Source organism: Lycorma delicatula, chromosome 5 (genome assembly GCF_047948215.1).
Source record: "Lycorma delicatula isolate Av1 chromosome 5, ASM4794821v1, whole genome shotgun sequence".
Lineage (NCBI taxonomy): Eukaryota > Metazoa > Arthropoda > Insecta > Hemiptera > Fulgoridae > Lycorma > Lycorma delicatula.
The window spans coordinates 60,819,478-60,836,676 of NC_134459.1; the positions used below are offsets into that span (position 1 = coordinate 60,819,478).

At 30.8% G+C, this 17,199-nt stretch overlaps 1 protein-coding gene across 2 annotated transcripts in view; it reads right to left on the reverse strand.

Moving 5' to 3' along the window:
* Positions 1-17,199, reverse strand: part of Dhx15 (DEAH-box helicase 15) — a 45,243-nt gene that overhangs the window by 18,906 nt on the left and 9,138 nt on the right. For both annotated transcript variants that reach the window (XR_012756469.1, XM_075366243.1), the window contains exons 3-9: positions 11,424-11,891; positions 8,426-8,627; positions 8,063-8,239; positions 4,853-5,107; positions 4,653-4,765; positions 3,303-3,448; positions 458-649 (exon numbers count right to left, since the gene is read on the reverse strand). Coding sequence is in view for 1 of the 2 variants with exons in the window: in XM_075366243.1 (XP_075222358.1) it covers positions 458-649; positions 3,303-3,448; positions 4,653-4,765; positions 4,853-5,107; positions 8,063-8,239; positions 8,426-8,627; positions 11,424-11,891 (1,553 nt within the window). In the remaining variant the exon portion in view is untranslated. The remainder of the gene's footprint in view (positions 1-457; positions 650-3,302; positions 3,449-4,652; positions 4,766-4,852; positions 5,108-8,062; positions 8,240-8,425; positions 8,628-11,423; positions 11,892-17,199) is intronic.

Sequence of the window (17,199 nt, forward strand, 5' to 3'; positions counted from 1 at the left end):
ATGAATTCAGTTATTTATGCCCATAAAAGAATTAGTTACCTAGGATAAGAAAAGTCAATGTGGCACAACCTTCAATAAAGAAAGGAGTAAATAAAAAAAAAATATTAAGAAACAGAAATATAATTCATGCGAAAAATTATTGTTTTTTCAATGAATAAAAGAGCTGGTAGAATTACTTTTCAAGTATTATAATAATGAACTAACAACAAGAAATAACTGTAATATGTAAATGGAAGATTAAAAGAATCAGAGCTTAACTAAGCAATCTTATTAGTTCACTGAGTAAACTAAAAATACTTATTAAATAAACTGACACTGGTTAATTTAAGCAAATTACTATTCTTAATTTTAAAAAAAAGCAGCTAACAGATAACCACTTTAAAATAATTAAATAAGATGGCACATTAAGGCAATGGAGCAATTGACTGCATGGAACTTAGGTATGCTATAGGACTACCTGACAGCATCGCAGTGATGGACAATATCTCGTTAGAGCAATTCAGAGAACAGCTGGCAATCAATAATTTCGCTAACTGAGGATCAAGTGGAAATTCAGCCATAACAGCACCAAGATCAGTTAAATTTCCATCATCATCGAGTGCAGCTAAGTAATTGAGCAATTCAAGAGCTCTCATTAATGTTTCAGGGGCTGAAAAAATAGAACATATTTAACAAATTAATAACATTTAAGAATACTTTCAACAGACTTGTGGTAAATTAAAAAAGAATACAGCAATAAGCTTTTAAAAATAACAATTTACATTTTATCACTTCATTAATTTAATTTAAATTTACACTGGGTTGTCAGCAACTCTTGTCCAGGGTCGGTCAATAAAAAGTAAGCTATTATGCAAAAGTAGCCTATGTAGCTATACTTTAATAGTAATTATTTCTTTTAGTATGAGGTTAACCTACCACTGCTTTTTCAACAGCATGGTATCTAGTTCAGAAATGTAATGTGTTTAAAAAGTCTGAGTCCAAATCCATAAATGATGAATGCCACTGAAATAAGCCACAAAGGTGTCTGAAATACGAGTGATATCTCTAAAGTAAAGACCGCTAGGAAATTTTTCTTCTTAGGGTTGGCGAACCTGTGTCATTCAGGCCATGCTAGTAACGTACACACTGCATTGTTGTTTGTAAGTTGTCGTATCTTTGATTATGTATGAGTTATTACATTATAAAATGAATGGGAAAATTATGCTGCTGCTGCTGCTGACTGTGAAATACGTGAAGTCAAACGTTTTTTAAACCATCAAAATTACTTCGTATTACTACGATATGTGGCAATTATCTAGAGAAGTAGTGTACGGTACATAGTTTAAGAAAATAAAAAATATTTATGAGGTTTTCAGAATAAATCTTTTTACAATGAAATTGTCTTTACTTTAGAGATAACCTCACGCACATTGTTATTGTTCCATTATCGTTACAGAGATTCAACAACATCCTTGTTAATATTCTCAAAGTGCTCAACTGCATTTTTGTAAAATTTCCAGCCAATGAAATTACTTTGACAAAGTTTACCACTGCTGTCTTCTGTTCACTAAATTTAATATTAATTTTTTATAATTAGCTTTTTACCTTACTTATTTCTTTGCCAAAGTCTTGCAGTAATTAACACAAAATTACTAACTACTACTCTAGCCTTAACTGCCTCATACAATGCATTAGTAGTTCAGAGATGATGATTATAATGAAACGTCATTGCTATCAATATTTCTTCAAGGTTTACAAGCTACAAAAAGTTATAATTGAATGATTGTGCACAACCAGCTTTCTATCTACGCAGGTTGGACTACTACCTAGTGTTGGTTTTCATTAATAATTTACATTAAGGAGCAGTTTTATAAACAGATCTTGCAAAATTTACTCTAAACATAAAAATAACTTTTCTTATAAACTTCTACATCAGAAAATATTGTACCACCCGCTTTAAATGTATAGAGGATAATTACCAGAAGACTGTATTGCTGATTATTATATACAAAAATGTTAATTTGCTTTAATCTGGATTGAAAAGTAATAGTATTTTTTTTTTTTTTTAGAATTTTGAAGAATATTTGTTTTTTAAGGGAATGAACAAAAACAAAATGTGTAGATTCTTCAAGCCTCAAGTGATGATACTTTAGTTTCTAAAATAAAATAATTATCAGATTCTTTTCATAAATCACATTTTAATAAAATTATGTGTATTTTACTGTTAGTAAATGTTTATTTTTAGTACTTTTTTTATTCTTTTGGGGATTGCTTTTTTACTTTGAGCAGAAAATTTTAGGTTATATTCAGTTTCGTAGGGGTCCTACTTTAAAATTAACATGTCTAAATGTTCATGTGATAATATTTCTGATGAACTGACACTCCAAGTATGGAGTGTCAGAGTGTCAAGTGTGACACTCTGACAAGTTACAACAGTATCACATAAACTTATACCATATCAACTTTGACATTAACCTAAATATACTCTGAAAAGAGGCTTTATGTTTTATGATGAATAGTTTTATTTAAGTCCACTTTTATTTAAATCTACTTATATTAAGTCAAAAAATTTTGGTAGGCTTGGTTGTTGATAAGTAACAATACTTATTGCTCAATGAAAAATGCTACAAGAAGCACTTCACTCTACATGTTTGTCTTGTTAAACAACTACTTTCATCAATTTAATATCACATCCACAGAATGAATTTCCAAAATGCACTTACATACACAGTTTTTATTTCAAATAGTATTCTAATTAAGAGACAGCTACTCACTTAAAACTGTTTTAATATTTACAGTCAGATAACACAATTCAATCTTGCAAATATTTTCATTACTTTTAATTTTAAAATTTAATAATTACTACATTTATTTATTTTTTATTTATTAGATATTTATGTAATTTATTTTTTACTTTTCAGTGCATTTTTATATTTTTTAATATATTATATTTTTTTGTTTAAAATTCTCAATTTGATTTAAAATTCTTATTTTTTACTTTTTAGAGGGTTTTTCTAATTTGTTTCCTTTTTTATTAATGTTATCAATTTAGCGTAGGGGTAGTGTGTGGGGGTGGGTCATATCAAATTCCGACACCGTAGTACTGTATTGTCATCGAAGTTACATACGTGTATCAAATTTCATTGATTTTCATACGATAGATCAAAAGATATAATAGCAGTTGCAAGATTTGATTATTCCTAAAGCGAGTTAAATAAAAGCTTTTAATAAATTAAATAATTTTAAGTAATATACAATGCTATAATTTTTATCTTTTTATTACTAAATAAACATTTCAATACTGTAAATAAAGCTTGACAAACCTGGTGGATCCATGAAATCAAAATGTACAAGATCATCAATTCCAAGCTTCTTAAGCTGTAAAACTACTGAACCCAAATTCGATCGCAAAATTTCTGGATATGTATTATCTTGCATCTCATTTTTATATGCTTTTTCTGTATATAATCTAAAATGAAATAAATAAAAAACAACATATAAATTTGTTTAAAAAAGATTTATACGTACTTTTAAAAATAGTAATTTGTGAATACATTATATTCAAGGTTTAACGCTCAATAGCTCACTTTATTCACGGTAATTTACGCTCACTAGCCTTACAATTTTAATTTTCAAACTTTTTTTTTGAATCACTGTTATAACTGTCAAATAAATCAATGATTCAAAATGTTAAGTCAGGTCTTACTTTTGTTTATAGTTTAAAATTTAAATACAGCATTAGATTTTAATTCTTGTTAATTTACTGATTTGGGTACTGGCAAAAATTACTTTGATATTATTCACTGAGAAAGCTTGTTATCTGCTACTGCAGAAATTTTATTAAAAATTGTATCTGTATGTGCAAAATCCTGATATATATTGGTTGACCAATATATAAACAATTAAATCTGTTTTTAAGCATGCTCACTAAAAAAATTCTGCTTCACGAGATAGATATTCTTATCTAATAAATGCTGGAAATGGCTGCAAATAATGATTGATTAAATAATAAATAATGATAATGGTTAAATTAATATTGGTTATAAATGATTGGTTACAAAGAAATGAAAAATTAAGTACTATTAAAAACCAAGGAAATCTACAAATTTTTTCAAATGTGTCAAAATCAAATAGGTCATTTTTTTACTTTTAATTTAGGCCTAAATAATTTTTTTCACAAGCGAGTGCAATTTAAATCATTGTTTAAGTGATGAAACAAATTAAGTTAATACATTAACTTATTTTTCTTCTTCAATATTGGAGGGTCTTGCTTTTCATGGTTTTACTATTCACAATTTGCTGACCTCCGTGATAGAACAGTTATGTATCTGCAATTGGATTTCAACCTGTTGTTACCACAAGAATTAAAATAAATTATCTGTTACTGTTATAATTTTTTATATTTTTTTTAAGTGTGCTTAAATTGTTTTCTACAGTGGTAATTTTGTGCTTGTTTAAATTTTTCACACTATATTACATAATTTACAATTTTCTATTATTCAAATGGCAATGAAATGAAACATCAGAATACCTCTTATTTAAATTAATAGTAATATTGTGTATACAATTTTATTAATAATAAGTAGAAATAAAATTGCTACAGCCTTCATGAATGTAGGTTAATTAAATAGACAGTTAATCATTTGGTTATTAATCAAATGATGTATACTAACCTAAAGCACTTCCCAGGTCTAGTTCTGCCGGCACGACCAGCTCTTTGTTGAGCTGAAGCCTTACTGATAGGAGAAACCAGTAATGATTCTACTCTGATACGAGGATTATACACCTAATAATACAAAAAAAATAAAATAAATAAGATCTCAAAATTTCTAACAAATGAATAAAAAAACAATTTTTAACTGTTTTTATTTACCTTTTGTTTAGCGAAACCAGGATCAATTACAAATACAACACCATCTATTGTAAGTGATGTCTCAGCAATATTGGTTGAAACTACTACTTTACGACCAATAGCACCATTTGGTTTATTTGGTGGAGCTGGTTCAAATATACGTTGCTGTAGATTTGGTGGTAATGTAGAATACAGTGGGATACACTTCAGTTCACCGACTTCAGGACCTAAATTATCTATTTCCCTTTTAATACGTTTGCAAGCTTCTTCAATTTCCTGGAGTTAAAAAAAATAAAAAACTATTCATTAATTATGCATACATTACACATTAATTATACAAATCCGTAAAACTTAAGTAAGCAGCAACATTTCTGTTATTTTTTGTTTTAATATTGTAAATGAAAATATTAAAATACTACAAGGGATATCTCTAAAGTAAAGACTGTTAGGAAATTTCTCTCAAGAGTGGTGAACCTGTGTCGTTCATGGCCATGCTAGTAATGTATACACTGCATTATCTGTAAGTTGTCACGTCATAGTATCTTTCATTACGTGTGAGTTATTATGTTATAAAATGAACAGGAAAATCTATGTTGCTGCCGACTGTGAAATACGTGGAGTCATAGGTTTTTTAAACCATCAAAACATTACGTCAGCTGAAATTCATAAGCAGTTGGTTGCTGTGTATAGTGATAACGTAATGAAGGAAAGAAATGTCCGAAAATGGTGTGAAAGGTTTAGAAATAACAGAATTAATGTGCATCATGAAGAACGTTCGGGGAGGCCCTCCATAATCACAGAGGACTTGTTGAAACACGTTGATGATGAAATCAGAAGATTTTCGCTCAACAATTTCCGACCTGGCCTTTCTTTTTCCTGATGTTTCAAGAGCTGTTATTGGTCGCATTGTTCATGACCATTTAGGCTTCAGAAAGGTTTGTGCATGTTAGTGCCACACATGTTATTGGAACATCACAAAAAAACTGAATGGGATCTGCTTTGAAATTTTTGTTCACTATATAGAAAAAGGTGATGAGTTCCTAAATTCAATTATTACCGGCGATGAAACATGGATTTCATATTACACGCCAGAGAGAAAACAGTAGTCAAGTGAATAGTGTCATCCTCAATTACCAACCAGACCAACAAAGGTCAAGCCACAGCCACTTGGATGCAAACTAATGGTCACAGTCTTTTGGGATTGGTTTACCATACTGCTGATTGATTTCATGCCACATGACATGACTATAAATGCAGAAGCCTACTGCAAAACTCTATGTAAGTTACGGCGCGCCATTCAAAATCTGTGACGAAAGACATCATCCTACTGCATGATAATGCACGTCCCCATGTTGCAGATCCAACACATGATTTACTGAAAATATTTGGATGGGGAATTTACCATCATCCACCATATAGGCTGGACTTAGCTCCTTCTGATTAAATTTGTTTGGGAAACTGAAAAAAGTTTTGAGCTGTAAGCAATTCGCAGGTGGCAACTTAAAAATGCTGTTAATCAATGGCTAAATGGACTGGCAGCAGAAGAATATGACAAAGGTATATTGAAGCTAGTGTATCGCAACAATATATTAATTAATTCATGTGACAATTGTATACAGCAGAGTAGTATAAGGTATATATAGTTTAAGAGAAATAAAAAATATTTATAAAGTTTTCAGAATAAACTTTTTTTCAATGGAACTGTCTACTTTGGAGATAACCTTTTGTATATTAATTTATTATTTTGTTTACTGATGATACAATTGATGACTAGTGAAGTGCTTTCATATGTTCCATAACATATTTAAATACAGTAACATACAGTGGATTCTGACAAAGAAACAAATAAAATTGAACAGAATGTTTCAACAAGATCAAACAAATCATAAAAGGCTGTATGTAACATAACATAATATAATCAAATTCCTACTATCATGATTGTGTAGATATGATTCATGTACATGATAAATGCTTAACAAAAAAAACTGCTTAGGGAAAATCAAATCAAAAACAGATAAAAGACCTTCTGGAGAATAACTTCAGCTCATAGTGCTAATACAGTAATTCTGATCGCAGTAACTGATTATACAATATTAAGAAAATGAACAGACCAAGTAGACCTTCATTTGCAAACAAGATAAACATAATCTAATTCTTTCCATCAACTGTCTATCTCATCAAATGTACAAGACATCATAATTGGGACAAAAAGATTTTTACAGTATAGAAAAGTCAGAATGGAAGGCAGGGAAGTCTCTTATGAGAATGAGATTAAGGCAATGAACAGGTAAAGATAGTTAGAGAAAATGAATTTGACAAAATAACAAGAATGAAAAAAAACCAGCAGTTCAGAGTAAATAAGAAAAACTATGAAGTTCTGTCTTGAATGATTATCTAGGGACTCCATAGAGAGAACTGGACATAACTAATTGCATGCAGTTGATCATACATAATATAGCACCGCATATACGCATACCCGATTAAAAAATTACATTAATTGTGAACCAGAAAGATCATATAAGAGTTGAGGCTATATTAGTCTCATATTTGACTGAATAAGCTCTACTTGATCCAAGTATACTGAATTCTCAGAAAAAAGCACAAAGACATTAAAACATATAATAAAGGATAAATATGAGAGGTTGTTCAAGGTAGTGGCAGTTCTCTATACCCTTTGTAGAACTTATAATTAGAAGGTTGAGGACTAGTAATCCTTTAAGTGGGTAGTCTTTCATTCAAACTCAGTAAAAATTATTCGCTTTCTTTTAAGGTACCGGAAATTTATTTTTTAACACTAGCTAGGAAATATTTCATTCGTTTTTTATGGTGATGGAAAAAATTATGAAATAATGTCAAACTTAATATTTTTGAATTTGATTAATTGCGCAAAAGAACAGCCATCAAAGTACACATATTGATAGATTATATTTATCAAAGGATAGAATATCTGAGAAAGCATAATACAGACAAAGGTGAAAACAAACAGAAAAAGTTGTTATACAGAGTATAAATGATCTGTAAATATCAATGTAATAATTATTTATAACAATCAATGTAATTATAAATACTTTCTCCCATAGCAGTTCCCTGTTTAAAACCATATGGTCAAATATATTAATTGTTTACAATAATTTTTATTTGCTATGATCAAAGATTTACAGTTACTGCAAGTTAAAAGTATCTATCATTCAAAGGAAATTAATGTTTATTAATAAAATTAATTATTGTTACCTCTTGTCCAGTTAGGAAAAGCAACACATCACCAGGTATCTCTTCACACATATGTATTTGAATCACAGTTCTAATTGCTGCCTCAAGGTAATCTCTTTCAGGTTCTTGTGTGTAAAAGATCTCAACAGGATGTGTACGGCCTGGCACATTCATTAAAGGCGCATTATCAAAGTATTGCTGGAAAAAATAAATAAAATCATATAAACTTTCAGGAAAAAATATTACCTAAACCTGAGACTGCAATACAAACACCCTTATAAATGGAACACAATCTAAGAATATTAATAAAAATAAATTAGATATATCTATAAATAAAATAATAATACACAACAATATTAAACCAGCATAATAATGATGACAAACCTGGAATTTTCCAGCATCTAACGTAGCAGACATAATAACCAATTTTAAATCTGGTCGTTGTTTGGCGACTTCTTTTAAAACACCCATGAGAATATCAGTGGCAAGTGTTCTTTCATGAGCTTCATCAAGTAATATAACTTGATAATTTTCTAACATGGGATCAGACATTCCTTCTCTTAATAACATACCATCTGTCATGTACCTGAAACAAGGGGAAAACTGTAAATGAAAATTTTCCTGAGAGAAAATAAATTTAAAGTTAAAAAAAAATTTTAAATAGTTATATCTCTCAAATCAGTTGCAAAACATTAACTACTTTATGATTAAAATTAAATATAGTTACTTACAAACAATAGATGGCTAGTTATCAACAAATAATTTCTTTATGATCTAAATACAATGTACCTTTCTTTACTTCCTGGATACACCTTGTACCAGGTTTGTTCAAAAACTAATCAAATTTTCAGAAAAAAAAAATTACTGACAGTCCTTGCTGTACAATTTTTCCAATATCTTCCATTTAAAGTGCACTTTTTGCCTTTATTTATCCTTTAACAGCAATTAATTTTCGAAAAAAATCAGCAATAGATAGAACAGGCAAGGGATAGAACAGCAAATTTTTTATACAAAAATCATGAATTAGCAGTGGTGTGTGAGCTCATGCATTGTTATAGCAGAGGAACCATTAGTTACCATGACAAAGTTCAAATCTCTTCAGATATTTCGCAGTGTCTGATGAATTTTAAATAGCAGTGGTGGTTAAATATCTTCCCCAAAGACATACTGAAAAACGCTTTTGATGCCAAAAAAGACTATCAAGTTGAATGTCTTTCCCAAAGACATACTGAAAAATGCTTTTGACACAAAAAACTGTCAACATCACCTTTGTGTTTGAACATTTTACATTTTGGTGATGATTTTTATATTCACTGCATGACTGAGACTTTATAAATAGTCACTCTAAAAAATTAGAATTTAAATAATACATAATTCAACCAGATAAAATCTGTAAATAAGCTCTTATTTAAAATAAAATCTTTCACTTCACATCATATCCATACACCCACGTCTCACCAACGTAATAATAATTACATTGGTAATTATTATTGTTGATAAGATAATTTTGTTCATTAATGTTTTCTCAACTCAAAAGTTCCTGACTGATTACTACACAAGTGCTCTTTCTACTCTTGCATCAAAGAGTTTCGAAATGTACATGCCAACAAAGACTGATTTCTAATTTTTTTTTGGTTAGGATTACATGACACAATCCCAACAAAATTCCAATTTCTTCTATCTCACAAATTGTTAAATGTTGATTTGATTTCATAAAATCATCTGGGTGATGTGGGAAATATCTGTTTATGGCCATCTTGGACAAGCATTATCTTTGATAGATTCTCGACCACTTTTAAATTGTCTGAACCACTTAGTCTTTACTTAGTGAATACTAAGTGGTTTACCACACTCCTCTTCAATCAGCTTAACACAAGATTTTACTGTAACTCTTCATTCATGTACGTCACTCATTGTAAAAATCAAATACTTCAAATGAAAATAACTTAATAATGAAATGAAGTAACATAAAATGAAATTAAACAACTACATTTAATTATTTAATTTTAAAAGGTTAAGAATTATATATTCCTTTTAGGTGTAAAAAATAGAATGATTTCCATTGAATTGTGGCATTATAAAATAACTAGAAGTAAAAATAACTTGCAAAAATAATACTCCTTTATCGTAAGTCATACTACTATCTGCAGTTGTTATATAATCCTGATAGTTAGCACCAATATTTGCTTGTAAAAAAAAACAAAATACATAAATAAAATAAATTTTGATGGAAAACTATTTTTAGACATAATGGTAGATATTGCTAATCACATACCATTAGGTAGCAATGGTTCCCTAACCAGATTTGTAACAAGACTACACATCGTATAAAAATCTGTATTCCCTATTCTAGGTAAGTCATTACCAAATGACTTATTTCCAGTTAATCTGGCTGGATCTTATTATATTTTAATCAATAATATGCAAAGTGATTTTCAAGCAAGTGACATCAACCATAAATCTCTTCCTAATGTTCTTATGGTATGTATTAAGGATCAGTATTCAGTGTGACCAAAGTGCATAAAACAGATTTGTAACAAGACTACACATCGTATAAAAATCTGTATTCCCTATTCTAGGTAAGTCATTACCAAATGACTTATTTCCAGTTAATCTGGCTGGATCTTATTATATTTTAATCAATAATATGCAAAGTGATTTTCAAGCAAGTGACATCAACCATAAATCTCTTCCTAATGTTCTTATGGTATGTATTAAGGATCAGTATTCAGTGTGACCAAAGTAATTTTTAAGTAAAATAATTACATGGTTAGAAATAAAGATTAGGAAAATTTCTTTTATAATTAAACATATGAAAGTTTAATGTAAGAAGAAAAGTGCTAAAAATCTCAGAATAAAAAAATTAATTATATTTATGTAGATGGAAAGATTGATACTTAACATTTTGTCAAGGCACATGTAAATATCAACAAAGTTTGAGAATATAAGTAATCTTTGTATAATTCCACACATGCATAAAACATTATTTATTAGTATCACTCAGAAATACTGTCCATTTCAACTGTACTCTAGCGGGTAGTATCAAACTGTATTAAATTTGAAATTTTTAAATATCAATTTTATGTCTTAAAAAAAAATTGTTTACCAAATTTAAAAAAGGGAGAGTTCAAATTTATTTAATATTTATTCAAAATAGAAATTGCCTTGAAAAATAATCAGCATAACAAGCACACTAACAGTTACAAAAATAAAGCATTGACACAATAACCAAGTCTGAAATTATTGAATAAGTCAATATCAATAATTTCTAACTGAATTCTTAATTTCCATTAAGTTAGGGGCCATTTATGTAACTGAACAAGCCTAAACATAAAAATTGTGATTTCTTAATCGATTAAGATAAATTAATACTTAGCCATACTTGAGAACTGTTCTGGCTGAAGAACAATCTTCAAATCGAATACTATAACCAACTTCTTGCCCTAAACATACATCCATCTCTTCAGAAACACGCTGTGCAACAGACATTGCAGCCACTCTTCTTGGTTGCGTACATGCAACACCTTTAGTACCAACAGACAGTGAGTACTCCACACACCACTGAGGAATCTGTGTAGTCTTTCCAGATCCAGTTTCTCCAACCAATACTACACACTGATGTTCACGAAGAAGTTTCATGAATTCAGCTTGATACTCAAATACTGGAAGTGTAATACGCTTTTTATAAAACTCATGATAACGCGGTGTATAAATCTGACCGGTGAATGGGTTAATCTGTAAATTGCCCTTAGTTGCAGCTCCTGCTGCATTTGCTGTTGTTACTGCCATGCCTGCAGCAGTACCAACAATAGGTACTGCTGGTATACCTGAAGCTACTGGCACGTTCATCCTGTGAAAAAAAAAGTAAATCCATAATATTCATTAGTAAGGGCATGATAATTCTACATAAACAATTTTCACTCTATCACAAATCCCTATAACAAATATACTCTCATACCTATGCACATACAAAACATATTTAAGTTGCAGGAAGGAAAGATTTTATGAAGAATTATTCATGTCAAACATCAAGAACTAATTAAAACAAAATCAAACTTATCAAGATTTTATATTTTATGGAAAATACTATACACACAGCTAAAGCTTTTTTCTGTGTTTTATTCCATCTTTTTTTTTTTTTGCAGACCATTATTTTTAACTATTCAGGGGCAACCGGTAATTGCCTAAAAGATGCTGCCTCGGCCGACCCTGAGTAACGAGGCTGTAGATTAACCTACCCTGTGCTTGCAACTAAAATCGCTGTACTGCCTGTTGGGGTCCCTCCTGGTTCATTGAGACATCATGACCACCACTTCTAGTTGCCACAATGCTCCTCCCCAGGGAGGCTAGCTACCCTTCCCATCCATATCCTCTAATCAGGATCTGGGTATGCACCCCCTATGCATACCACCATGGAATGGAATATTCCATTTTACCTAACTAGACTGTACATTGAAAAATGTAATTATCTAAGTGTTAAATGACATAGGTTTTGTAATGGAATATATCTACTTACATATTTTAATAAATCATTACAGAATTAAATGATAATAGAAATTGGCAGTTACATTTAATAATGGTGATCAACTTTATAATGGGAAATTCTAAAATGTACATGAAAAATTTCAAATTACCAGACTTTCTTTTTTTATTATTGTCAGAAGTATACAATATTGTTATTTTTTATTTTTTCTTCAGTTAGTTCTGGTAACTGTTTATTATATTCATCTGTGTTACTTCTTGTTATTTCTGATTTGCAATTTTCAAGATTGCTATAAAATTTTATTTCCCCAGAACTAAAAATATGCTGCTGCCTAGATAACACTTGCTCTTAATCTTATCACACTGACTGCAATCCTGGAGACCAGGTATTTGAATGGAGGATGGTTTATTTTTTCAAATCAACTTGTAATTTAGTAGATAAAATATTACTACTGATATAACCCAGTTGAAAAATCAATTTCTGTTTCAGTTGGCACTTCAATACTTTTTTTCATAAATATATAAATTGATAAAAATTCAGAAATTACAACCAATAATAATAATAGTAATTATTTTTTTTAATTTTATTTATTTATTAATTTTGTACAACAGAACACAGCTGCTCGAGCCTTTGTATATTGTACATTGGATGCAAAAACTAATATGTACATATATGTTAACATATACAAATCAATAGCAAGTTTACATGTATATAATAATAAATGCAAGTTATGAATCTGTGTATAACATAAAAATAATAATAATAAAATAGCCCAAAACAGTAATACAACAAAAATAATAATTACAGTTTTCATTATGGTAGTTACTGAATGATAACTTTAATAATAATTTTAAATATATGTAAGTAGTAGTACATCACATTTTCACATTTACCTTATCTCCTTCATCCAATTACATTTGTATTATAATTTAAATAGAATTGCTGGTAGTTATACAAAACTATCAATATATAATAAATGTGCAGGTAAAAATAATCACAAAAGAGATTTATATCACTATCAAACAATATTGTCTGTTTTTAATTATTAACACAATTTCATAATAATTTCACAATTAACAATTTACATTTTTACAGTTAAAAAACTCATAAATGAAAATATACAAAATCAAGAACCCAATATTAATATTATACATTTTAAAAATAACAATAATATCAAAATCATAAAAATGAACATTACTACCAGGGTTATAATTACGAAGAAAGTTAAAGAATAAGCTTAAGAATTTTTTAATTATCATGTTTCACCTCCACCATCCTTATTGTAACCTTAGCAGCCCAGACGAACAAAAGTGGCTAGGCAGTAAGGAACCAATTGCAGTTAAACTAGTAAATAAAAAGGGAAAAGAAATTAAAGGACTAAACCAATCCAGTAAGAGATTACACTTCTAAGGATAATAATCTGCCGCTATGTAATCCTCTCAAATTTTTAATAAAGGTCTTCTTATCTCAAAAGTTAAGCTTATCCTGAAACTTCACTGCAATGCTGGTACACTGCTCAATCGAAGACACGGTAGAACCAACTGGTGTCACAAATTTGTCTAAAAGATCTCACTGACCTGGCCTGGTTTCATCAGACAACTTGGTAATGCGTTGGAAGTTTATTGTGTAGAGCTTTATAAAACAAAACCATATCAAAGTATGTTCTTATATCATACAATCTGGAAAGGTCTAATTGCCTCAACATATCTTCTCTACCAGTGTTGACAAAGCAATCTTTAAACGCATCCAGTTCAAGAATCTATTCTGAACACCCTGACCAGATCTGAGTAAAAGCTTGTGTATTATTCCACACTACTGTCGAGTACTCCAAATGACTCCTCACCAAAGTTTTGTATATAAGGTTACAAGTGGAAATATTGTTAAACCGTCCACCAATCCAAAGGACCCGGCGTGCTTTACTGACAATCTGATTAACATATTCATGAAAATACCATAAAAAAAACCCAAGGTTCTCAACTATTGTTTCAGCGACAATAGCATGTGAACAAATCCTATAGCTGAAAACGGAGTTTGACATTTTACAAGATAAAGTCAAACGTTTGGTCTTCTGAAAATTTAAAGGGATACAAATGGGGGTTACCCGTTCAACAACTCTGTTAATATTCAATTGTAGCAACAGGTGATCCATACTCCTGATCTGACAATATATTTTAATGTCATCTGCAAACATCTGAAATTTACATGTCAAAAGATCCCCGATGTCATTTATAAAAATAATAAAAAAGGGGGACCCAAAACAGAGCCTTGGGGCACTCCAGATTTAGGCAAGAATGATTCCTCAGACATCTATCCACCAAAATGCACCAAAAAATGCCTGTTATAAAGATAAGAGGGCAGCCAATCATTAAGATGATCACTGAAGCCAAAGTTTTTGGTCTTTGATAACAAGTGATGAGGTATCTTGTCAAAAGAATTTGGTAAAATCAAAATATATCACACCTACTTGACCCCTATGCTCAATTGCATTAACTGAATCCTGTAAAAATGTGGCCAAATTAGAAGCTGGTGGACGATCTTTAATAAATCTATGCTGAAATGACGATAACATAGGGAGAACATGATTATATGTTCAAATAGAATCCTCTTGAAGATTTTGGAAAAGGTACTGAGGATAGAAACAGGTCTAAAATTATCTAGAGAAGGGACACCAGGCTTAGGTACAGGAGTAATAACTGTATGCTTCTGTAGGGAAGGAAAAGAAGAAGACCAATTAAAACAATTAAACAGGGAAGCCAGGGTAAGAGAAACAATCTCATTTAAACCTTTGATAATGAATGCGGGAATCCGATCCAAGCCGACTGTCAATTTAGCGTTAAGATTGTTTAGAGCACTAGATACCTCAGAAGATGAAATCATCAGAATGTCAAGAATTTGATGGTCGTTGATACAGGTGTTACCAGATGTATTTTGTATAGCAAAGTCTTGATGTATATCAAGACTTATTGTATACAATAAGTCTGATGTATACAATAACTGATTGATGTATACAATACAATCAGTATTGATTGAAAATATTCACCAAAATGCTGACAATGGCCTCCTCTGTCTTCAACAAAGGAGGCCAGGGTCCTCACAGAGAGATTTCTGTCAAGAAATATACTTCCAAAAACTCCTCGGATTAGAATGAAGGTCAGATTCACACTTCCTGAGCCCAAACCACTCTGGCATCCACTATTGCGTACTTAACATCTCTATGCAGCCGCGAAAATAAGACAATCATCTGACAGACCAGAAGATTTAAACCTGCAATGAGCTGCCTTCCTCTTGAGAAGATTAACAATGTTTCTATTGAACCAAGGTGGAATTTGGTTGACTTAGGATGAAAGGCAGGAACAGGTTTATCAGTCGCTGTATCTTCTGTAAACCCAGAACCGATTCTTCCAGATCGTTGGTTAATAGAATATTACACCAATCAGCAAACCTCACCTCATCATAGAACGCACAATAATCACCACGATCATAGCAAAAAACCAGGCTCGTTTCCGCTACATTAACGGTTGCAACTTCAAGGAATCCAATTTCAAATGGAGGATGGAACTTATCAGGGTAAACAAGAGCCTCAGCATCCCTAGTGAAAAACATAGTTATTCAAAATTAAATCCAGACCGTTATTGTAGAAGGAAGGATTCATTGTTTCGTGTGTAAAAATTCATCATGTCGACAAAATCAAAAACCAATCATGCATTACATTTAGCATAAAACCCAATATCTGCAGAAAGACTTCTAGTAGACCAATGTATTCCAGATACATTAAAATCGCCAACAATACAAATATTAAAACTTAAAATATCTATGTGTTTATACAGAAATTCAAAATATTGACTGAGGAGACTTGAAGCTAAAAATGAAACAACATACAAAACACAAATCAACAAATTCTTCATGCCTGGTTTTGAATTAGCTCAATCCACAAACCTTCAGGAAATGTCTTGAGATCCTTCCTCCTCGCACATCTAATGCTTGATTTTACAAGAATAGCCGAACCACCAACACACTGAAGTGAAGAAGCAGCATAATCCAGGTCAGCCCAAAAATACGGTAACAGTCTGGAAACAGATTGACATCATAGTGCTCATCACTGAGTCAAGTCTCAATCAAGGCAACTATGTCGAAGTGAAAATCAACAAAGGACGTGAAAATTTCATCCTGTTTAGTCCTCAAACCACGAACATTCTGATAGATCATATCATCCTTAACTTAAACATTGTTACCGAGCTGCAATCCATCCTCCTATGGATCTTTATCTACTAACACTGCATTAGGCTTCAATGGACCGTAAAATGAAGCCAACAGCATACCAACAGGCCAGACTTCAGGACGAACCAAGCTATCAAAATCCGAAGCACAAGCTTCAATTCTAAATGAGTTATACGAATTGTACTTAGTCTTCTGACGAACACATTAAAGATGCTGAAAGTTGTGTTTCTCAAGCAACTTGGGTAACATCAACTTTAATAACATCAACCCTGGTTGAAGAGTTAAATCTCGAAACAAAAAGCACTTTAGTCTTGGGTTTAACCAAATTGGAGTATACGTTGCCTTTCCCAAAAACAACTTTTTGAGATCTCACTCTTTTCTTAGGGTTAGACGGAGCAATGGAATCCTCAAGAACAGATTTTACTTTGGAGTCTTTATGTTTCTTAGAGCCAACTAC